Below are 21,978 nucleotides of genomic sequence, written 5' to 3'. Positions count from 1 at the left end.
GTCACCCCAAAACGACAGTGTGCTCCGGCCGCCACTGACGTAGCCTTCCGCAGACCCGCCCAACGCCGTCGTGTAGAGGGACGGTGCAATGGGAAAGGTATGACCATCCCATGCAGCCTCGCGGGGATCCTGCGGGGCGTGGAGATACTTTTGCGCCGTTGTCGAGCTGGTAAGAAGGCCACAGAGCGTAACGCCCGCCTTGGGAACAAGATAGTCGCTGAATTTCCCCATCTCAAGTATCACGACAAACTTGTCGCCGTGTGCGTCAAATTCACCACAGCGTGTAACAAAATTTTTCTCGCTCGCCCTAAATCCCGTCGTAATGTCCTCCGCTGTCAGTTTATGGGTGCCGTCCAGCACCCCAACGACGACCTCCCTCGAGCTGGCAACACCAAGAAACAGGAGGGAGACCAGCACGGCCACCACAACGAAGGAGGCTCGTCGTAATGCGGGGTGACGGAGTGCGATCATTTGCCAGTGCTCGATTTTGACTCTTGCCTAATGCCCAATAACCCCTCAGAGCGTCGCTCGTTTCCTCCTGCTACTTGCTATTAGAAACCACAGCAACTGTCGTGTAAGACTTCTTCTCCGAGCACAACAAGAGGACTCCCTCTCCCACAAACTATAAGCTATTGGCAAATAGGTTGCTGCTAACGATAAAGCGTTGGTCTATGTAAGAAAGCTGAAACACCCAAGGAGGAAAGCGGCAGCAGTCGTGAATACAACCAGGCAGAGGCACATCACACTTCAAGAGGAGGGGCGACTGCAAACAATGAGAAGAATTCAAAAACATTTTTTTTTAAAAATAATGCGGTCACTTAAATTCATAAACATAATAACTAATTTTTTTTTTTCTTGCCGTAGTTAGCCGCGGCATTGTAACAAAAAAAGAAAAAAAACAGTGCTGATGTCGTTGCAGCGGGTTAACACGAGCTCACGAAGTGTTTTACATGCTAACAGAAACGTGGTGTCCTGTATGCGATTTCTGTGGGCCAGAGAGAGACGCTCCAGGGGGTCTTGCTCCACTCCCCGCAATAATTTTTTCGAGGATATGCGGCATGCATGCAGTAACAATCCCTGTAGCGACACAAACGCCCCGACAAACAGGAGAGCATCCACAGTGACGCGTTCAAGGTGCAGCACCTTAGGCGTTGGAATGTGCTCAATCCCCTCCAAGGAAGAAGTAGTGAAGGCAGAATCAAGTGCCACATGTAATTCCTGCAATGAAGATTAAAAAGCGCAGCGCAGAGAGTTCACGAATATAAGTTCCCCCAATCCATAACACTTCCAGCTCTCAGAGTTGCTCGAGGTCATGCACACCAGTTGCCTCTAGCCTGGCATTATAGAGAAGATACAACTCCTTCATTCTTGCAGGGTGATGAGCGAGAAACTGCAGAGATTCCATCTCCTGCAGACACACGTAAAGAACCTCAAGTAAGCTCAGTCGATTCAGTCCTTCTACATCTGTTGTGTTGAGCAGGTGAGGCTCGTTAAGCTCCTCAGTCGGTGTAATCAAGTTGCTGTCCCTGCCACATGAAACGGTGGTGCTGGGTGATGTGGCGCAAGGAGTCCCCATGTCCAAAGGCCCCCTCCCCTCATCACGCGTGTCCACATTTGAAGATAAAGCGTTGTGCCCTACTTTTCAAGCATGATCTTCCTGAAGACAACCGGGTACACTCGCAACCGGTCTTACAAAACCCACCTCTTCAAACTACGGTGTAAGCACGCCATCGTCGCCAAACGGTTTCCATGGTGGTTCCAATGCCAATACAGGACGCGGCAACAAACAAATCACACGCAGCGCAGCTCTTCCAGCAAACATGATTTTGATCCACCACCACATTTCTCTAAATGAAGGCATTCGACGCTCGTCCAATAAAACGTGCAACTCTTTCGGCTGCGGCAACTCAGTCACAAGGGATTTTGCCAGCCACTGCGGACAACGCTCAGTGAGATTAAGCGCCAAACCACGAGCTCTAGAAAACGCACAAGCAGGATCGAGCTCATCAGAGAGATGGAATAAATCCTCCGTGGAATTCCATGTCATTTCATCCACGATGAGAGGCACACGGTGGTTTATGTCCTTCCACCAGTCTTCTTAGTGACGTGGCCGCGCCAGCCAGTACAAAGGGTGTTCTGCTGGTGGTGAGACACCATCTGACGAAAACACATGACACACAGAACGCATGTCTTCCACAACCAGAATATTGTTGGTAGAGTCGTGCAAGTAGAGGGCCTCTTCGGTGTTTTGACCAGAAAGTGGCCTCTTTCGCCACAATACACCTACCAGCTTCGCATGGTGGTCGTCGTCTCCAGATACCATTCGCTGGCGATATCGATATGGCAAAGCAACGCAGTCACAAAACACACGGCGATCCCCGCGAATGAGTGTGGCGATGGTGGCATCAGGAAGCTCAGGGTGGTGTGCAGGAATCGTATTGGCCACAGGATTGAGCCAGTTAAAGTGCTCCATCCGGCGTCGGAACCACGAGGACACGCAGACGATTGCCCACGGTGAGGTCGACAACAGTACGCCAATACCGCATTACAGTTAATCTCGCGTTATTGTTGTCGTCTCAGCGGCGGTGGGGCAGCCGCTGAGGAGAAGGCAAAATGCATCAGTGGAAGACGGCAGAGGCAATGGGGACTATTCCCTACGACGTCCCCAAATGGCAGCTAGGCCTGAGACTCGGCGGGAGAAGGGGCAGCGGTGAAGCCCCTCCCGCATACTTTTGTGCTGCACCATCGCCTCCGTTATTTCCCTGTTGTCCTCCCCCCCAGTCCTTCTTTTGCGCAATTCAGGCAATCACTGAATTTGCTTGTGCGCAGTTATCTGCATACCTGCCCGCTAAGCAGGAGAGAGAGAGAAAAAAAAAGAGAGAGAGGAATTTCGCTGTTCCTTTTCTTTCCCCTCCTGGTTCCCTTTTTTGGGTAATACTCCTATTTCTGTATCACTCTCCCCTTAAATCTCCTCTTCTCTACGGTGTCCAAAGACACCACCCTTTCCACGGACGCAGACCACTCCCTTTCCTTCTTCCAGCAGCACTTGTACCTTCACAGCAATGTGCATCCAAACAAGATATGGGAAAAGAAGCAATAATAATAATAATAAAAGAAGACCAAAAAAAGAAAAATACTTCCTCGCTTGTAGTTTTCACTCTTAGCACAAGCTCCACCGGAAGCACTCATCAGCGAACAAAATAACAGCAATCATCATCACTATTATAGTAGTAAATATATAATCTGGTTGGATCTGGATGTAGGCTTTCAAAGACGGAGTTCAATGCTAGTCAGCTGCCTGATTCTTGCTGCCTTCATGAAACCCTTGCGACCGCCCCCCATCATTCACCACCATCCCTGCCTCCTCCTCATTTCGCACTTTTCTCCTCGATCGCTCGTCTTTAAACGCTTCACTTCTTGCCTTTATTTTTTCGTGTGTGTGTTTTTTTTGTTTTCTTTTTTTGTCTGTGCCGCCGCGGTGAAAATCATTCATTTCCGTTGCCTGGCGTGCCTCGCGCCTTCACCCCCTCTGTTAGCGCATGCGTCCTTATTGCGCGTAAGGTTTTCTTCCCTTCTCTGTTACATGACAGCACGTCCCACCGCCACATTTCCCCGGAACGTGCTCGCCCCTCCCCCCCAGTGGCACACGTCATACACACACGCATGTCTTTATGCATGCAGAAAATGGGAAAAAGCGCGCCATGCAGTGAGCCTCTGCAGGTGAAGGCAAATGTGCCCCAGCCTTCATTTGTGTCATCACAGCCGCGTCACACACAAGAAGAGGGAACAACAACGCCCACAACAAAGACCATATTACAAGAGACGCACGACAAAACAGCGACCACCGCGCAAGGGCATTGTCGAGAAGACTCAGTTTCCTTCCATTGAAACGTTCACTTTTTTTTCTACCTTTCTATCCGCACATCCTTCTCCCACACCAAAAAACGTACTCCATTTTGTTGACGCCGTTGTTGTGGGGTTGCCTTCTCTCCCAGTGCGCCTGAGAACACGGGCCCTACCGTGCGGAGGGATACACACAAACAAAAACAGAAAGAAAGTCAGAGTCGAACAAAAAAAAAAAAAAAAAAAAAAGATTCACCTCTCCCTTCTCTCCTTTGCATAGACAGTCAGGCGTGTGTACATTGCCACCAAAAACGGGACTACACGTGTACACACAGAAACACAAAATAGAAAAAAAAATGACTACACAAAATAGAGAGAGGAAAAAGGGAAATTGAGAGCAAAAGACATGAAAAAAGAAGCACGACAGAAATCCCCCACACCATTCTGTTACCCTCTATTGTGGCATTTTGTCACGCTCGTGTGAGGACGTTGGCCCAACTTCTCCCTTCCCAAGGCCCTTGTCAAAATAAATTCCTGTCGGTCTTGGTTATTGTGGTCTATGTACACAAACACAGCCAAAACGTCCCTGTCAGCGATCCAGTTCTTACATCGCCGCAACGCCGTCCTCCTCCTCCTCCTCCTCCTCAGTGTAATCCTCTTCAGCAGGCTCTTCCTCCGTGTTGGCGCTAAAGTTGAAAAACCTTTCTTCCATCCACTCAGGTATCAAAGACGAGTTGTGCTCCCCAAAAAAAGTCACACTGCCAGGGCCAACAACCTCCAGCCAGACAGAGCCGTCCACGTCAAAGCGAAGGTCAACGTTGCTGCAGATATCTGTGTGCCGCGGTAGGACCACATCAAACAAGCCGCCCAGCTGAACCTGCTCCACGGGATCAGCCGCAGCAGCGGTTGATTGAGACGAAGCTGCGACACCCATCTTCTTCTTATTCCCCTTACTCTTGTTCCTGTTATCATTTTCATGCGTCCCCCCCTTTGTCGTCGCTGTTCCATCCAGCTGACTCCACGGAAAGCACGTAATGGTGTGGCTTTCCACTTTGCGCGTTGCACACAGCGTTCGAAGACGCGCAAAAGTTGCGGGACAAATCGCGGTGTGTTTCTTGCCTGTTGACGCGGCAGAGACAAGTTTACGTTTATGCTGGACGTAAGCCTCCAGTTCGTCGGGGCTTGGAGGGGTAAAGGTGATGTGCGTAATGCGTACGGAGTCCTGTGTCTGCTGTGCGGCAAAGGTCTGGAAGCTGTAAGGCTCCGCCTCCGACACCGTCACCCGGAAGGATGTTGCCGCCATTTCCACATTCTGATCCATCGGTGACAATTACAACTTCTTATTTTCGCCTCGTTTCTTTTTTTTTTACTTTTACTTTTTTTTACTTTATTCCTTCGCGACTCCTGGCGGTAGGCTGCTTTTGTAGTCCCCACAAGATGTAATGGTGGGCTGCAGGATGTGAGCCTGTGCACGTTGTGTCCCTTACGAAATAGCTTCTTGCTTTGCCCGAAAGGTCCTTAGCCGCCTCGATACTGGAAGGAAGCAACAAGCGACTATTCCTAGTTGCACTCCACGAGAGACGCGAATGAATGTGCAGGTCGCCGCTGTCGCTCAATCCGGCACACGAACCCACACGCAGAAACAGAAAAAGAGAGAAAAGAAGTAAAACAAAAAGCGGCAACCACCACCAATCTTGCAGAAGTGTTTCCGACAAGAGAGATAAAAAACGTAGACGGGAGTTTAAGGAGCAAAACAAAAGAAGAGGCGGAACAGTACAAAATCCATCTCAAAATTGTATTGGTGCACACTCCCACACCTATAGAACACACGCATTTCACCGATACGTTTTCAGTTGGCACCCCACACACCACGTTATTTTTTTTACTGCTGCTGCTTCTGCTGCCTCGTGCTTGTCCCACTTCTCCTCACTTCGGGGAAAAATGCTGGTGGGGTGGCCTGCGCTGCTCCACCTCACATACCTCGGTCACCCAATGCCGCATGGTACGCTCAATCAGATCCCAAAGTGTTGCCTTGCTGCTCTTACACTTACAACACGCCCCCATCATCTTTACGTACATGATCGTGCCATCTAGCCTAACAAGCCGAATAGTTCCGCCGTCAAGCTGCAGCTGGGGTCGAATGGTCATTGAAATTAGTTCCTTCAGCATGATAACCACTTCAGAATCACCCTCCTGCGGCAGTGTGTCAGGGTGGGGGTGAGGGTTCGGGCATCAGGATCCACGTGGGGTCGCCCGCTAAACAAGTGATCTGTGATGAGGACACTCACGTGTAGCTTCAGCTCGCCCCAGTGAGTGGAACGGAGAAAATCACGCAGCGCCGCTTTATCCACGTGCTCGCCAGTACCCAATTCCTCCGTTGGTCCTTCCCCAGAAGATTCTCTTCTTGAGACTTGTTTTGAACTTCTTCAATAACTGTGTCCTCGTTTTTATTCCTCGCACCCGCTTCTCCATGATTGTTCCACGAAACCACTGATGGTGGTGGGACCTCATCAATATTCCCCTCCGACATGGCGTCCATCACTCGTTGTTGCAGTGCAGCTGAACGGCGAGCGGCCTCCTTCGCTGGATTAGCTTGGATGCCCATTTTCTGTGCAAAGTAAGGCTCTGCAGCTTCTGCGTCGGTATCGTCGACACGCCGCACCGTCACAAATTTTGGCCCAATCGTCACCTCTTATACTATCGGCAAACTCTGCAAGATCAGCTCCGCCAACGGTGACTGAAAACAGTTCTCGAGATCAAAGCACAAAGTGCCGGTGTTGTCAGCCGGAAGAAAATCCACGTCGTCAATGAAAAACTTGTAGCATGCCTCGTTTGGTGTCTCGTGGAAGCGGACGAGAAACGTGCGCCGCGGCACATGATACGCCAAGTTCCACATGCCCGTTTCCTGCAATCCAGGCAGCGGTCGCCCGAAGATGTGGCGCGTGGAAACTTGTGCCCACCGGCGCGAGAGCATTAACGGCATGCGTCTCCGCGCAAACACGCATGCACACGCCACTCCCACTAATCCCGCCAGGAATGCGTAAAGAACAAGAACCAGACAAAGGAAAAAGAACAAAAGTACATTGCCAAAGAAAAAAAAAAACGACAGGCTCAAGCCCGAGAAGATGCACAAGCCCATATAAATGCCTCATTATGCACGCATCAGCCACCACAGCCTCCTCATAACAACAGCTCGTAAGCGCCATTTTAACTTATATTTTACCAAAGAAACACACACACACACACAAATACAGAGAAAACAAACCATGTTTACACGAAAAGGTGCGACCGCTGCTTCTCCTCCTCGGCGATGGCCTCACTAACCATAAGCGGTACTTCCGTTTCTATCGCCTCATTGACCGTCACTTGCATCTCATACTTTTGCTTCAACTTTTTTGTCCATAAATTAATGTTCTCATGGGCGCGTTGACGGTGTGCTCGGACCTCCTCTTCCTGTTGTCGCTGCATTCGATTGTATATCTCCTTCTGTTTGTAAAACTCGGACGACTGTCTCCCTTGCATTGTCTCCAACGCCTCCTTCTGCAACATCACTTGGGCCTTCCTCACCGCAAAGCTCTGCAGCTCCTGCAACCGTGTCTGGGCAGCTTCCGGCAGTGACTTTAGCGGCAGGCATCCGGCGGTGGGTGGCTCAGTTGGTACAAGCTGCGCCACACCATGCTCCCTCGCAACACGATTGTACAGAGCAACGCAGCCTGCACACTCCATCTCTGTAAGTACTGCGTGTTCCATCCCACCACATGCAACAACCTCGTGACAGAGCATCGGGTTTTTTCCTCCGCAGCGGGAGCATCGAAGTGTCACATGTTCCTCACAGGGCCGCTGCGCCTCTCCACAGCGTATTCGCTGGAAGTGATGCACAATCGTCTGCACAGGATCTGTATCCGACATGCCTGAAACAACCCGTTGCCCACACGAAAGCTCCCGTAGTCCGACGAATTCGCAGGGTGAACACGGTTCCCCGCAACGCCGTACACACACGTGACCACAAGGCTGAACCTTCATGCAGGGAAATGGACAGTCACTGTGCGAAGAATCCTCATTCTCCGTGTCACAACCACCACCCTCTCCACTAAAGACATGACAGATGCGGAGACACGCATGAGAGGGAGATGTACAATTCTCGTACGGCGCCAAACACAAAGAACGACATTTTTGTTCCCCAATCACACGCACCTGGCAACCACAATAGTCGGAGTAAGTAAGCAGTGCCAGTTGACGACAGTTTTCGTGGTCTGGGCATCGCATGGCTAACACTGCACCTTTTATTTCAGGTGGAAGCCAAAAACCCCTTTGCTCACGTACCTGCAGCACAAACCTCTCCAAACGCCGCAGCGGCTCAAGATATAAAAATACCTCTCTACTTCCCACCAAAATTGCCCCACGACGGGCGTACGACAACGTCCTCCACAACCACCACTCCAATTGCTCCACGAATGAACGCTCCGCCCCGACTCGAGCCCACGCCGACTGCCGCCCTGTCGTTGAAAACCGCCGTAATCGACGTGCAATACCCGACAGGCACAACACAGCCACATCACAATCTTCATCACGTTCGACAAATGCATCCGAGCAGAACGGAATTACACAGACAGATCCCATGCTCTCAGTTGCCTCAACATCAGTTCCTGATGCCATGCCTTCAAGAATCACTGCCCTATCCTTCACAAAACCGCAATATACCGTCACACTCATGGAAGATTCAATCTGCCGGAGACGATTACGCACAAATGCAGCAGCAACGCCATCGCACGTCACACAGGCAGATAATGCCACGGCATGCGTCCAAAACTCCACACAACACGGTGATGAAAACCCTGTGACTGTTCCGCGTTGACGCATTGCTTGGTCCTTACCACCACCACCACCAGTAGCTACAATAACACCATTACTATCCCCAGTACTACCCGCCACATCAAGTGGAAGTGGTGCGTAGAAAGCAACAGCACTGTTACGACACAATTGTGCCGCTTTATGAAGTTCTAAATAACTGAAACGAAGGGATTCAGATAGCGTTACAGAGGAAAGCAGTGGCGTGCCTTGTAACTCTCTTTGTAGCGCCCGAAGTATGACGAGAGAAAGATGTTGCTCATGTTGCAGGGAAGATTCAGCTTGGTGTGCAAGAATCGCCGCATTTATTTGTGGCAATGTGAGGTAAATTGCATCGCATATCTGTTCATAGTCATCCACCACGATATAATGGGGTTGCCATACACGCAAGAAAGAGATCTCCCGCAACAGCGTGTTTCCCGTCGCTGTCACCACTGTAGCCTTCGAGGTCTGTGACGTCGCCGCCACAGCTTGTATCAGATCTAGGAAAAGTAGAAACAGATGGCGTGCCTCATCCATAATTTCGTGTTGTAGGAAACAAAGCAGATCTCTCTGTTTTTCCCAAAAGACAGCAAGCCACCCCGCAGCTTCAGATCGGGTATATGCAGATAGATTACGTGCAGCATTCGGTAAAGTAATCGCTTGAAACGAGCTGGACGCAGGCCCCATACTTTCCCATACTGACTTTCCAGAGACAACTTCAAAATCAGCGCTTTGCCCTAATGTTGACGGATCCCATATATCTTCAGCAAGATAGGTCACCCATGATTTGTCGTTACGCACAGCCTCGGTGAATGTGTTAAGTCGTTCCTTTTTAGACATAATCCATGGTAACAGCTCAGAGAACAGCTTCCATTTTCCCTCTTCAGGTACGGAATTTTTCTCCAATGAGCGAGCAATGGCATCAACACGGTCGCCTACACGCTTCAGTGTCTGTAAACGGGTGTTCAGAACAGCAGCAAGTGGCGCTTTCAGGGATCGTTGATGGCTTTGCTCCATTATAGTCCCAATAGGGCAAAATTTTCTTGCAAGATTGTCTTCCTGTAAGACACTCAGTGAATGCGAGGGAATTGTTTGCTTCAGTGCTTTTGGACGCAGTAACATCGGTGTATGACATTGCTTTAGTTTCTCACTCAGCTGCACGTGCTCTTGAATATGCCCCAGAGCCGCGTTGGCGACTTCCTCTGGGAGATCACGCGCAGATGTTCCGTCGGATGCTTTGAAAAGATCCTCCATGTCTTCTGCCGCGGCCAACTCTCCAAGACGCATTGAAAGTGTTTGCGCGCTGTGCTTAATCGTAGCATGCCAAAGGGGCTGATGCTGCTTTCGCAATGCCTCCTGCATTCGACCTCGGGAAAGACTGGTGGCATACATAAGGGTCGTCTTGCCACACCCTACTGCCCCTACAAGTGTACGCACGCCTGGGCTTGCCGTCGTCAAGGTGTGAAGGCACTCAACTTGTGAGGCCGTAAGAGAGGCGGCCTCCGCGATCTCAGAGAGGCAGTGCTGCAGAACCTCATTCTCCCCCGGCAAGGGGGTGATATGTGTAAAAGCATCGCTTGTCACCCCAGTATTACCACCGCCACTGCTGCCGCTCCCCCACCACAGAACAGCCTTAGGTACCGTATCACTTTTGCCCTGACCGCCCTTAATGCGTCCCGTCGCCGCCGCACCACATTGTTCTTCCAGCCGCATTTGAGCACGCAGCTTTTGCAGGTGTCGAATGTAGAGTATGTAGGTAACGGCCGATGTGCCCAGGGGCATAAAGTGACGTGGTTGGCTCTCCAAATGATCAAATGGAAGACCATCATCATCATCATCACCGCCATTCTTTTCTACTCGACGGACATCCAAAAAAAACCACGCCTCTGGAAGTCCTTGAGATTCACTAGATGCGGCAGCGCTTGCCGCAACAAGTGATGGTAATACATCCCGATCACGGAGAGCGTAGACGGTGACCGTGATGACCGAGTCCCTCTCTATGTTGTCCACCACACCGCATAATACAACAGGAAAAACAAACGGCTTGCCATTCAACACCACCACAACACAACCAAAAGAAAAGCTTGCCTCAATAACGTCACGACTGAGCACATGGGTGTCACTTGTTACATGCAAAGTAAGAAATAAGGGCGGCCCAAAGAGGGCATGAAGCCTAACTTCTTCTAAGGAATATTCATCAAGTTGAAACCGAAGTGCTGACTGCGATACTTGTGTGACATGCAAAGCCTTCATCGGTTTCCCTTGATCCGCATTGTCCGCCCTCATTGTTGCAATGGATTCCATGTAGCTGGATACAGCACACGCCACTGGGCCGTATAGCTCTGCATACGCCGCCAGCATGGCACACTCCACAAAGCGTAGCGCCTCCTGTCGCAGGTATGGTGTGTACGTCTGCGTCATTGACGCCATCATTTCCTTCAGAGAGGTTTCCTTCAAGCCATGGAGGTCCTTTACGTCTTGTAGGCTCGGTGGAAGGTGGACCCTGTCCACAAGATTCACCATTTCTCTCGCCCGTTCCTTCTGGCGCATCCACTGTGCAACCCGGCGAAAGACACCAATACGGGCCAGTTCCTCCACCAGTTTCATGACCGCCTGCATGCCTGCCTGTGGCAACCTCGTTTCATGTGTCAACCACAACGCGGAGATGCGGTGAAGCACAGTAAGGAATCCGCGCTCAGCACCTTCTCTCGCCTCCCGTTGTCCCTTTCCTTCCTCCTCCACAGTTTCCCGGCAAACGTAGCGCAGAGCAAACTTCATGGCGCCCAACATGGTTTGCTGCGCACTTGCCCATGTGGACTCCGAGACGTTTCCAGTCAACTGCGGCAAAACAACGGAAAGCCCATCCACAAATAAGGGCGACCCCAAGAATTGGTGGACCACACCCTCCACTGTATAGGGGAGCGTCATGATAGCCTCCGCATTGCCCAAAATGGCCACATACAGGCGAAGCATAGAAAATATAAGCTTCTTCAGCTGATAGACCTTACGCACATCCACCCCATCCAGGTTCTTCAACTGCTGAAGAAGGAGAGGCAACTGCAGTGAACGCAGCCATGCATCTGCAGCAGTGACAGATGCCCCTACCTCACCCCAAAAAGAATTCATAATGCAGGTCAGCTGGGCAAGACCAGGAGGGGAGGAAAGTAGCTGGTGCATCCACCTTGCCATTGTCAAAATGTTCCACGAGGCGGCATGACACCAATCCGCGGCGTCCATTAATGTAGAGGGATCCAAAGCGACAAATTCCACCTTTGCTGACGTGAAAGTTTCTCCCTTCTCCCCCTGATATTCTGAGATGTATCGCTGAAAAAGCACCATGTCGCCTATGCAAAGACGTTTTCCCTTTGCAACGGAAATATTCACAGGTGCGATGGCTTCAGATGTAAAGAATACTGTCTTACCATCGTTTGCCACGAGCTGAATAACACCCATTTCTACAGGGCCGTACGGATTGTTTCCACGTGCCGATGGAAACAAAAACTGACATGTCTTTTCGCGAAATGATGGGGCGCTAAGCAACGCATCCATGTCTTGATAACGCACTGTAGGTCCCATACACTCCTTGTTGTATTCTGCTGCCGCAGACTGCGTCATGCCATGAGTGATTTCTATTATAGCTGCATGTGAAGACGCCGACGCCGATGCCGATGACTCGGACGCCCTCACTTTGCTGTTTTCGCCACCCTCGTCACGGGAGCGCTTTGCGCCAAGAAGGTGAGAAGGTGCTGGCATTTCCGTGCCAACTGCTGCCCCAGGCTGCAACTGCTCTACTGGGACGACACCCTCTTGCTTGTTTCTTCCCTTTCAGTTCCCAACAAACACAGACAGACGCGAGAGTGAGAAAAAAGAACACGTGGAAACCAACAGGGCGGGCAGTCCCAAGTGATTTGCATACGAAGGTTTCAGCGTCTCCTTGGGCTTTGTGTATCTCCCTCGTCACTTCCAACACCCCCCACAACGAAAGGAAATTGGAGGCGAAGATGTGAAAAGGCAAAAAGTAAAAAAAAAAAAACGACGCAGCAAAAAAGGGCCAGAGACGCAGACGGTGCAAGCACCTATGTTCAGTCGCTGTTCGACTCGACCTCCCACTCACCAACATCATCCAGCTTAAAGTCCTCCTTAAAGGCTTTCACTCCACAAACCTCCTCAATGTACAGCGGATCGTTCACGCAGCGTAAGACAAAGGATGCCCCTTCTCTTCGGTACGCCCCCACCACTGCGTCGGAACAGGCTGTACACAAGTCATAGCGATACCCATAAAGTGTATACATATAGTGTGTTAAAACACTCCCGCGAATCTGATGTGGAATTGTGCCGAGTGCACACACTGCTCCATTGACATTGGTGAAGGTTGTGTCTGGAGCACCTTCATCCTGCTGCGGCTGTCCTTGTTGCATTTTTGTTTCCGTGTACGGAGGGCATGCAAATCCTAGGGGGTGGTTGTACAACTGCGCCAGCAACTCTACTGCCGTCGCTGAGGCAATTGCAGACACCCCCGGGCGCGTGACAGTGCACTGTTGGTCAAGTGAACGCGCAGTCATGCTGTCGCGTGGAGCAACCACATCACTACAGAAGTAACACCCTAACCGAGACGCGACACTGCCTTCTTTTGGCTCGACACCGTGACGCATGACAACATACGTATCAAACCCTAAAGCTGTGTTAACGAGAGGCTTATTGTGTGCCGTGGCCATCACCGTTGGTAACCATCGAGCCTCTCGACTATCTGTTAGAAGGAAGACAACATCGTGTGCTCGAATAAGTGCATCTAGTCGTCCAATCTCGGCAATTGCCTCCGTCTCACGTTGCTTGTCGATGCGATGCCCCGGCATATGAATTGTCAACGGCACGCCACATGCATGCACTGTGGGAAGGATACGCTTGAGCGCTTTGGCCGCCGCAACGGCTTTATTGCGTTCCTCCTGTTGAGGGTTAATGACGTCTGACATCTCAAAAAGCGTCTGTCGCACAGGATTTGAGAAGGAGACGTTGCCACGATCCACGAGGGTTATTTTCGTGACACCCCACATCAAGAGTTGACGTGCCACATTGCAGCCCAGTGTGCCACTCCCAAGAATCAGAGCTTTACAGGCGGCTAACCCATCAAGCCGGAGATTAGGTAGCATGCGCCACTTCATCAAATTGAGATTTAGTCGGGCACTTGACTCTGCTAAACGCTCTGGATCCATCACGGCCCCAAGATCAATCAAGCTCACAGGGGACGTCGCACTTTTCCGCTCAGTCCATCCAACGGCTCTTCCAGAGGCAATTTCGGCTCCCTTATTTGCGTCTCTCACTGCGTCCTTCAATGTAAAGTCCAGTGGGTCACAAGTACACTCAAATACAACACTCTCTTCTACATCATTGTGGCGGATACAGTACAATGAAAACGCCGTTATTGACGGATGAGCGAGACGAAGCGCGCCAATCACGTTGCGTGCAGGCCATCCGGGAAACTCCGCCATGGTGGAAACGTCTGCCATAACGATGAGAAATGATGATTCCTTCAGCTGATTGATAGCCGCAGGTACAAAAGAGTAAAAGGTAACCGTGTCACTCCTATCATTGCATGACTCCTTAAAGGAGGCGATAAAGGGATTTGGTCCGCGCTCCGGATGACGCTGTAGTCGGTCCAGCAAATGTGCATGTATTCGGTCGACATCTGTGCGACTAGGGAAATACAAGTTACCGTGATCGATTGCAAGTGCTGCATAGCCACCCTTTACGCGATGTTTGACATAAACAGGCGATCCAAGATCCAAAACAGGAAAGGCCATCATATAATGAAACCGATGGCTTTTCAGGTCTGCGTAAGTGAACATCGCAGCAAGGGCAAAATTCATACCCTCCCAGACCTTATCGATTGGGGTTTCAGCCGCCTCATGATCTTCGTCCTCCTTAATGTTTTCGCTTCTGTAACCGTAAAGAAGTGGGATGAGCAGCCGGTCCTTGAGGACACGCCAAAGTACTTCTCGTCGTGGTAAATGGCAAAGCTGCTCAAAAGTATTAAAGTTTTGCAACTCCCCGCTTACAAACATGGGAATTGACAGAGGTGCAGTTGCAGTGGAAGCAGTATCAATAGAAGTAGGCGGTCCCTGCGGCATTCCTGCTGTAATGGCGGCAGCGTCGTTGTCTAGACTCTCACGCCTCACTGACACTATGTTAGCGGGAGTGTTAGAGAACGCAGTATTTACAGTGCAAAATAGCGTCAAGGGCACCACAGGCTCCTGTAAACGCCACTCGTGAAGCTTCCGACGCTCAAGCTCGTACCAAAAACTAACTTCGAAGTGCGGAGAATATTCCTTAAATTTGAGTCGGCTCCCCGCTGGTGCGTCGGCCGTCGACATCATAGCACTAAAAGGAAGCGGTACCTGCAACAACCGCGCACCTCCCCACGCACGCACCGGCAAAACAAAGAAGTAAAGCAAAGATAACTAGTTCTATCTGTCTCACCGTATATGAATGTTACTCCTTCCTTCTTTCTACCCACTACCGCCTCCTTAGGCTTAGAAAACAATCTGACGATAAGACCCCAATATGTCTAGCAGGCTGTGGACCGCGTCTACATTGTAAGCGGGTCAATAAGAGAAAAATACAAACAGTGAGAAACATTTGCCTGAAAAACGCACCGATCACAAGTAACAACACACATACACTCACAGGCGCATGCGTACATGGCACCTCTCATGATCAATGCCAGGACGCTGCCCCTGAAAAGAGAGCAACCCAACAAAAAGAAAAAAAGTGCGCCCCTTTTCTTCCTTCCTTTTTCTGTCGGTTTTGTGTATGTGTTTGATTGTTTACCCCTTCACGCAAAGTACCTGCTTAAGCGTACAAACAACCTCCACGAGATCTCCCTGAGCCTGCATCACATCATCAATCTTTTTGTACGCCAGAGGAGTTTCGTCGAGTACATCGGTATCTTTGCGACACTCCACGTCAGCCGTGGCTGCCTCATGATCTTCAAGTGTGAAGCGTCGCCTTGCCTCTCCACGGCTGTAGCGCCTCCCAGCACCGTGCGAACAAGAGGAGTAACTGAGCGGGCTGCCTTTCCCACGCACAATGTAGCTTTTCGCTCCCATACTACCTGGAATCACTGCGAGTTCTCCACCACGTGCGGAAGTCGCCCCTTTCCGTGTCAACCAAACGTGATTCTGCGGGTCTAACTCGACGTGTTCAATGTAATTATGATGACAGTTGATAGCCATTGCGTCAACACTAAAGGGTTGCGGGATACAACTTCGGATGGCCTGCAGGACATTTTGTAGCATAATTTCTCGGTTCCACTTGGCGTAACGCTGAGCCCAATCAACGGCTTTCACATATTGGTCAAAGTGCGGGGAGCCCTCTCGCAGGTATGCAAGATCGGCGCTGGGCAATTTGGAAATATGATTGCCCATGTCCTTCTTGGCAAGCTCAATAAAAACGGTGCCTATGCGATTCCCCACTCCCCTTGATCCAGAGTGCAGCATTACCCACACATGAGGGTCTTGGGCGTTATTCGTAGCATCAGCATCATCAACGCAAAGTTCAATGAAATGATTTCCACCACCAAGCGTCCCGAGATGGGATATGTGGTTGCTGGCCTCAATCGCCTTGTGCGACGCGCATATTTCATAAAACTCATTTCGTAAATGTGTATTCCAAACAGCTGCAACATTTTTTGGTATATCGCCTCGCCAACTTCCAGCATCAAGACCGCTTCTGCCATTGTGCGTCCGTCCATGTGGGACGGCGATCTCAACGGCCAATCGTAATTCGGTGAGCGACCCTGGAAGGTCTTGCGGGGTGAGAGTGGTCCTCACCGCGATCATGCCACAGCCAATGTCCACCCCAACACTTGCAGGAATCAACGCGCCTGTCGTCGGGATGACAGTTCCTACGGTGGCGCCATGGCCTGTGTGTACGTCCGGCATGACGGCAATGGGGTGTCGAATGATTTCACCCATACGTGAGAGTTGAAGTAGCTGCTCGTGCGCTGAGCGCTCCACCTCAACACCTCTGATCCATGCTCGCACCTCGACGTTACTTCCCTCACCACGAAGAACTTCATACGGCCGCGAGTTTTGGCTACAGGCATTCGCACACCCACATCTTCGCCTTACTGTGGCAGTCACAACAGCAGTCGCAGCAGCGAAGAGCCGCTCACACGCAAGGCGGCGCATGCTGGGCGCTAGGCGGGCAACAAACACAATGAGCCTCTTAAGGGGTCCACACACCTAAGGGGGAAAAAATTAGTGTTAGTGGCACATTCACCACCACAAACTCCTACGCAAAAATATACACACAGAAAAAAAAAAACAGAGTTGTCGGAGAAAGAAGAACCACAACTGTGAGGAGGGGGGGGGGGGGGGAAACGTGACTCACTGAGGTATTGAATCTGGATGCACACATGATGCAGACTCGTCCCATGATGCGAGACGTACACAATGCACATGCCTAATATATATATAGAAATAATGTTGTATAATATTAAGAGATAACAGAAACCACCAGCAACAACACAACAACAATGCCACAAATAACAACCTCCTCACACTATATTCCATTAAACTCGTTCCCCAACGGCAATTGTGATAATCACTATTCTTGCAAGGCAACATTGACCTCCGCTACTTTATCAGTTGACATGTGAAATGCCGCCAGATGATCGTTGAGCAACTCTTTCCGCTTCATCAAATATGCTTTGCGGGTGCATTCAGGGCAACCCGGCTTACCCCCCAGAAGATGCCGGTTAGGACAGCAGCGCGTACAGAATTGTCTGCCGCACCAGTTACAGTTTGTGCTCGTCGTAAAGTAATAAAAGTACGGTTCCCCGCAGTTAGCGCAAACACGGTCACCCTGAGGACGTTCGTCCTCCGGTGCAGGCATGTAATCAATCGGCTCCACCTTATCCTTGACATCTTCTGGCACCGCCTCATGTGTGGCGTTAAAAGTAAATGAGAGTCCCATTTCACAGGACGTTTCTCCCTTCTGTTTTCAGTGCATGAACAACAAACACACACAGAGAGAAAGAGCAAATGAAAGTTTGAATTCTTGCAGGCAAACAAAACTAAAAGTAAAACGAGAAAAAAAAAGGCATGACGCCACACACGCAGCGAGACGATCTCCATTACACAGAAACGCATGCGGGTATGAGAGAGGCATGGTGCGGTCAGCCACCGATGGGAAGCTCAGTTCAAAAGACAGCGCCAAAATAAATTTTTGTCGCTCTCCGCAGTGCCCCTTGGGAAGTGTTCTACCGCCCTCCCCTCCTTCTTTTACCGCCGTTTATTTCAAAAAAAAAAACGTCTACTCTTTAACATCCGCTTTCTCCTTCAACTAAACAAAAAAGTAAATAAATGACAATGTGACCGAAGAAGCAACATCAACATGTGTTTCTTCCCTCTTTACACACATACAGGTAACTTTTAAATTTCCCTCTTCAGCACATTTGTGCGGTTTACCATACATCTGCTTCCTTCTTTTTTTTTCCTTCCCGCCCCTTTCACTTCTCCTCACCCTCGTGCAGTGCAGAGAAGCCGCTGCGCCTCAGCGCACATTAATACATTCAAGCAAACAAGCAAACCAAAAGAGACAGCACGGCGGCCACTGAACGGGAATTAAAAAAAAAACAAACAACAACAACATATAAATAAAAGCAACGTCAGGGGCATGAAAAGAAGGTGGGAGAGAGAAAGAAAGAATATCATCAACAAGGAGCTTTCCCTTTGCTTTCTTCTTCGTTTTTTTTTTCCCCCTCCTCGTCCCTTGACAATCATCTCAAGAAACTAAAAAACAAGAAAAAAAGAAGAAACAATCACTACTTCGTGAAGAGGAGGAATGAGGGACCAAATGGAAAGAAGTCTACCGAACGCCTTACAACCCTTGTGAAATATCCCGCTCTGCACGTCTCCTCGACTTCTTTGCGAGAATCAACTTCCGGGGGTCGAACGCGGTTATAAAGAAGCCACGCAAAAAATTACCGGAGCCAGCTTTCTTGTCTTGCTTCCGCCGGTAATGTTCGTGGTGATACACCTCATCTAAAGAACCACCTTTCGTGCGTTCGTAATAATTGCGCAAACAGTTGTCCATGCAGTGAGCACATATCGGCCGCCACTTCCAATTGCGGCAAAGGAGACAGCACCGCTTACAAAGCGCCTCACCACAGACGCGGCAGCGACGCGGTCTTCTCAATGCATCGAAGAGCCGTCCACAGTCAGGGCAGAAGGTCATCTGCTGGATTTTGTCAAAGTCTTTGCGATCCAATGGTACCACGCCGTCGAAAACTTCCGCCTCAGCCGTCTCCATTTTGTGTATTGTGACAATGGCGCCCATTTTCCTCCTCCTTTGTTTTTCCCTTTTTGATCTTCTCTCCCCTTGCCTCCGCCTCTTCTCGCGCGTGTACTACTGCATGCACTGGGATGGTATAGTCCCTGCTATTTTCCTCCGCTTAGCGGCTCTCTCTCTCTCTCTCTCGATTTCTTTCTTTTTGTCGCAACAATGGATACATCCAGCAATAACAATAATAACCAGGTAGAAAACACAAGACAGATTGGAGTTAACACTGATCCACGCAAAATAGCTACCACCCCAGTACACTCTGCAAGTTCTTTAAAATCCCCCCCCCCCCCCACATACACACACAACTCGAGAAAATAATAAAAACAGCGGACACGTATAAGTCTTAAATATAACCAGCTTTCTTTAATTATGTGGACGGGGGAAGTGATTCTTGTCTTTCCTACAGCTTCATCTCTCAACGACCACCCTTCACCCAGTTCACGCCATATGTGAGTGCCTTTGAGCCTCGCCCCCAGACTCCACGCGCCCCCGTTTTCCGCCTGCCAGCTTATCCTCCACTGGGGCGCTATCCGCCACATCTTCGCCATCGTCTTCGTTGTTATCATCAACGTCATCGGAGGCTGCCCTCACCTTTCCTACATTGCGTGTGCGAGGATCGACGGCGTCGTACTGCCACTGCGAGAAGAGATTCATTGCTTCCAGCAATGTGCCCCCGTTTTCTTTCACGAGTTCCCCAACTGCTGTCTCAAGTGCTGCATGTCGTGGCTCTGCAAGATGAATGACTGCCTCCTGATCCGCCACACCCACAAGTTGCAGAACCTGCACGCGGCCAGTACGCTTCAGCAGAAGGGCTGAGTCAGTAGCCAACCCCACCATTGCTAGCGGGGGCGAATCCAAGCGCGTTCGAGTGACATTCTCCACGGCAAATGACAGGCGGTGGTCATCCTCACGTTCCAGGAGTGGAACAAAAACCACATCGTTTGTATTCGCATAGGCAACAAGAACGCCATGTGCATACCCCATTCCAGCGTGCTTGTTGACTCCATCGGGCAACGATGACGTTGTGGCATATACGACAGATATAACAGCAGCAGCTCCTTCCGCGTTCAAATCAGCTTCCTTCAGCGCAGAAAGAGAGCCAATGAGAGTAAACGGCTCCGTAGGGCAGGCAGCTATCAAGGTATTATCGGCAACCCACAGATGCACTTTTCCGTCAAAATTTCCAGTTACAAAATAGGAGCGCCGCTGCATTTCCGAGAGGTTAGGCACCTCCGCAATGGAGGTTACCACCGACTGAGGGGCTTCAGTCCACAGAAACTGTTCAATTCGAAATGTGTCGGGGTAACAACTGACCCTAACATGGCAGTCCTTGTCGCATGTAAAAAGCCTTCTTGTTTCTGTCGCATCAGTTGTTGTCCGCCGGATTGGCGCAGACAAAAATAAGGTGCTCATCACACTAAAGTGTTGCAAGATAAAGATAGGCAACGTAGCATCACTGGGCGCCAGTGCCAGGGAGTCACCCAGTCCCCATGCAAGGCCAAGACGGAACACTTCCCCAAATTTATCAGCAAAAAGGATGGTGTCACCATAGGCCGCAACGTGAGTAATGCGTTTTGTGTGAGGCCCAAAGGAAAACACTAACCGTAGTTCACCGACACGGCCACTGCTTGCATGGGACTGTGCCTCTGGCGATGTCCCTGTCAGTCCTGCGTGATAGATATTGATGCGTTTCCCGTCCCCTCCAGCAGCAACACAAAGCGCACCGCTTGGAGCACGCAAGAAAGCGATACCGCGTATCACTTGTCCGTCGTCTACAGTGAGCATCTGCGCTCCTGCCTCACCGCTGAAAGCAAGAACAATTTTCGTTGCAATGCCCAACGCAACAGTGCACTCCTCGCGCATGGAAGCAAACGACAGAGTGTGGCCATGATTCCCACTACTGCCAGAAGCATTCATGGCCCTTCGCCACCACAACCTTTTAACTCTTCTTTGCCCACCTTCGCCAGATACCAAAAACAAATCAACACGAAATCCACAATGAAAAAAAACACAAGCCATATGGCATGAATCACTGATGTATGCAACCACCATCAGAAGGCAGACAAGCTTCAATTCTCATCCTCCAATGTCTTCACAGTTGATGTCCCCCATTGAGCGAGAGTGCATTTTGGTAATTATCCTACACACTCCGGTGCCTACTACTCTTCATCCCAACAGAATGAAATCCTTTAAAAAAGGGGGGAGGGATCTTTGATAAATACATTGACTGCTTGGTTCGGGTTAAAAGCAATAAAATAAGCTGTAATATATATATTACAAACAATATGAAGTTACTATTTATAGGGACGAATTCTTTGAGGCCTCCACCCCTTCCCAACATACAAAAAACAAAAAAAACAGCATGGCAAGCCGCAGAAGCACAAGTGGGTAGAGGAAAAGATGACGACTACACACTTTCCTGTGGGCGCATCATGGCCTACTCACGATCCATGAGTAAATAAACAAAAACAAAACATGAAATCATTGATCAAAAAAATGATAAACAGACCATCATCTTCCATAATATTCAAAACCCATCACATAAACACAGAAAGACAAAAGAACATCACCACAATCACAAAAAGCATGCGCCCGGCCGAGGTTTTGCCCCTCCCATTTCTACCAAGAGTGAAAGCACCATAATAATTGATGACATATTAATTTGACACGCCAAGCATCCCCGCCACTAAGTTGCAGCTTCACTCCACAAACTAATCCAGAAATAAAATTTAAAAAATACACACGGCGATAATGACCAGCTGGCGTTGCATGCTGATCAAGTGGCAGCCTTTACGGTGCTCCACAACCGCCAAACTCCTCTGCGTGGAAGGTAGTGCGGGGTTGGGGGAATGTCAAAATCACAAAAAATAATATGCTCTCGTGCTGTCTTCTCCAACGCGGCATCGTTAGAAAAAAAAAAGGAAAAAAAGAAGAGAAAGCTAAAACAAGAGTCGCACCGTC

At 49.9% G+C, this 21,978-nt stretch overlaps 12 protein-coding genes across 12 annotated transcripts, besides 11 other annotated features; all 12 read right to left on the bottom strand.

Moving 5' to 3' along the window:
- Positions 1–471, bottom strand: TraAM80_07490 (uncharacterized protein; the record flags this gene model as incomplete). Its single annotated transcript, XM_029384280.1, has 1 exon — positions 1–471. A coding segment is annotated over one exon (471 nt), but the record flags the coding sequence as incomplete, so codon positions are not given.
- Positions 472–1,711: 1,240 nt separating this feature from the next.
- On the bottom strand, positions 1,712–2,047 carry TraAM80_07489 (putative leucine-rich repeat protein (LRRP); the record flags this gene model as incomplete). Its single annotated transcript, XM_029384279.1, has 1 exon — positions 1,712–2,047. One exon carries the CDS (start codon positions 2,045–2,047, stop codon positions 1,712–1,714), a length of 336 nt encoding a protein of 111 aa, XP_029235854.1.
- A 51-nt stretch (positions 2,048–2,098) lies between these two features.
- TraAM80_07488 (putative leucine-rich repeat protein (LRRP)) lies at positions 2,099–2,473 on the bottom strand (the record flags this gene model as incomplete). The annotated part of the gene is made up of 1 exon (XM_029384278.1): positions 2,099–2,473. The coding sequence occupies one exon, from the start codon at positions 2,471–2,473 to the stop codon at positions 2,099–2,101; it is 375 nt and encodes a 124-aa protein (XP_029235853.1).
- Positions 2,474–2,856: 383 nt separating this feature from the next.
- Positions 2,857–2,885: a microsatellite.
- Positions 2,886–3,095: 210 nt separating this feature from the next.
- Positions 3,096–3,136: a microsatellite.
- A 286-nt stretch (positions 3,137–3,422) lies between these two features.
- Positions 3,423–3,463: a sequence feature (GA-rich).
- A 571-nt stretch (positions 3,464–4,034) lies between these two features.
- Positions 4,035–4,067: a microsatellite.
- Positions 4,068–4,092: a microsatellite.
- Positions 4,093–4,447: 355 nt separating this feature from the next.
- Positions 4,448–5,164, bottom strand: TraAM80_07487 (uncharacterized protein; the record flags this gene model as incomplete). Its single annotated transcript, XM_029384277.1, has 1 exon — positions 4,448–5,164. The coding sequence occupies one exon, from the start codon at positions 5,162–5,164 to the stop codon at positions 4,448–4,450; it is 717 nt and encodes a 238-aa protein (XP_029235852.1).
- A 33-nt stretch (positions 5,165–5,197) lies between these two features.
- Positions 5,198–5,232: a microsatellite.
- A 496-nt stretch (positions 5,233–5,728) lies between these two features.
- Positions 5,729–5,747: a microsatellite.
- Positions 5,748–6,139: 392 nt separating this feature from the next.
- TraAM80_07486 (uncharacterized protein) lies at positions 6,140–6,448 on the bottom strand (the record flags this gene model as incomplete). Its single annotated transcript, XM_029384276.1, has 1 exon — positions 6,140–6,448. The coding sequence occupies one exon, from the start codon at positions 6,446–6,448 to the stop codon at positions 6,140–6,142; it is 309 nt and encodes a 102-aa protein (XP_029235851.1).
- Positions 6,449–6,535: 87 nt separating this feature from the next.
- TraAM80_07485 (uncharacterized protein) lies at positions 6,536–6,982 on the bottom strand (the record flags this gene model as incomplete). The annotated part of the gene is made up of 1 exon (XM_029384275.1): positions 6,536–6,982. One exon carries the CDS (start codon positions 6,980–6,982, stop codon positions 6,536–6,538), a length of 447 nt encoding a protein of 148 aa, XP_029235850.1.
- A 91-nt stretch (positions 6,983–7,073) lies between these two features.
- Positions 7,074–7,096: a microsatellite.
- Positions 7,097–7,113: 17 nt separating this feature from the next.
- Positions 7,114–12,426, bottom strand: TraAM80_07484 (uncharacterized protein; the record flags this gene model as incomplete). Its single annotated transcript, XM_029384274.1, has 1 exon — positions 7,114–12,426. One exon carries the CDS (start codon positions 12,424–12,426, stop codon positions 7,114–7,116), a length of 5,313 nt encoding a protein of 1,770 aa, XP_029235849.1.
- A 329-nt stretch (positions 12,427–12,755) lies between these two features.
- Positions 12,756–15,044, bottom strand: TraAM80_07483 (putative ubiquitin activating E1 enzyme; the record flags this gene model as incomplete). Its single annotated transcript, XM_029384273.1, has 1 exon — positions 12,756–15,044. One exon carries the CDS (start codon positions 15,042–15,044, stop codon positions 12,756–12,758), a length of 2,289 nt encoding a protein of 762 aa, XP_029235848.1.
- Positions 15,045–15,494: 450 nt separating this feature from the next.
- TraAM80_07482 (tRNA-splicing ligase RtcB) lies at positions 15,495–16,859 on the bottom strand (the record flags this gene model as incomplete). The annotated part of the gene is made up of 1 exon (XM_029384272.1): positions 15,495–16,859. One exon carries the CDS (start codon positions 16,857–16,859, stop codon positions 15,495–15,497), a length of 1,365 nt encoding a protein of 454 aa, XP_029235847.1.
- Positions 16,860–17,175: 316 nt separating this feature from the next.
- Positions 17,176–17,223: a microsatellite.
- A 54-nt stretch (positions 17,224–17,277) lies between these two features.
- Positions 17,278–17,646, bottom strand: TraAM80_07481 (uncharacterized protein; the record flags this gene model as incomplete). The annotated part of the gene is made up of 1 exon (XM_029384271.1): positions 17,278–17,646. One exon carries the CDS (start codon positions 17,644–17,646, stop codon positions 17,278–17,280), a length of 369 nt encoding a protein of 122 aa, XP_029235846.1.
- A 906-nt stretch (positions 17,647–18,552) lies between these two features.
- On the bottom strand, positions 18,553–19,011 carry TraAM80_07480 (uncharacterized protein; the record flags this gene model as incomplete). The annotated part of the gene is made up of 1 exon (XM_029384270.1): positions 18,553–19,011. The coding sequence occupies one exon, from the start codon at positions 19,009–19,011 to the stop codon at positions 18,553–18,555; it is 459 nt and encodes a 152-aa protein (XP_029235845.1).
- A 122-nt stretch (positions 19,012–19,133) lies between these two features.
- Positions 19,134–19,163: a microsatellite.
- A 292-nt stretch (positions 19,164–19,455) lies between these two features.
- On the bottom strand, positions 19,456–20,934 carry TraAM80_07479 (uncharacterized protein; the record flags this gene model as incomplete). The annotated part of the gene is made up of 1 exon (XM_029384269.1): positions 19,456–20,934. The coding sequence occupies one exon, from the start codon at positions 20,932–20,934 to the stop codon at positions 19,456–19,458; it is 1,479 nt and encodes a 492-aa protein (XP_029235844.1).
- A 991-nt stretch (positions 20,935–21,925) lies between these two features.
- Positions 21,926–21,956: a microsatellite.
- Between the last annotated feature and the right edge of the window lie 22 nt (positions 21,957–21,978).

Source organism: Trypanosoma rangeli (genome assembly GCF_003719475.1).
Source record: "Trypanosoma rangeli strain AM80 chromosome Unknown Tra_15.4_contig_00314, whole genome shotgun sequence".
Taxonomy (NCBI): domain Eukaryota; phylum Euglenozoa; class Kinetoplastea; order Trypanosomatida; family Trypanosomatidae; genus Trypanosoma; species Trypanosoma rangeli.
The sequence above is the reverse complement of the archived record's forward strand: the minus strand, read 5'-3'. Positions and strand labels throughout refer to the sequence as shown.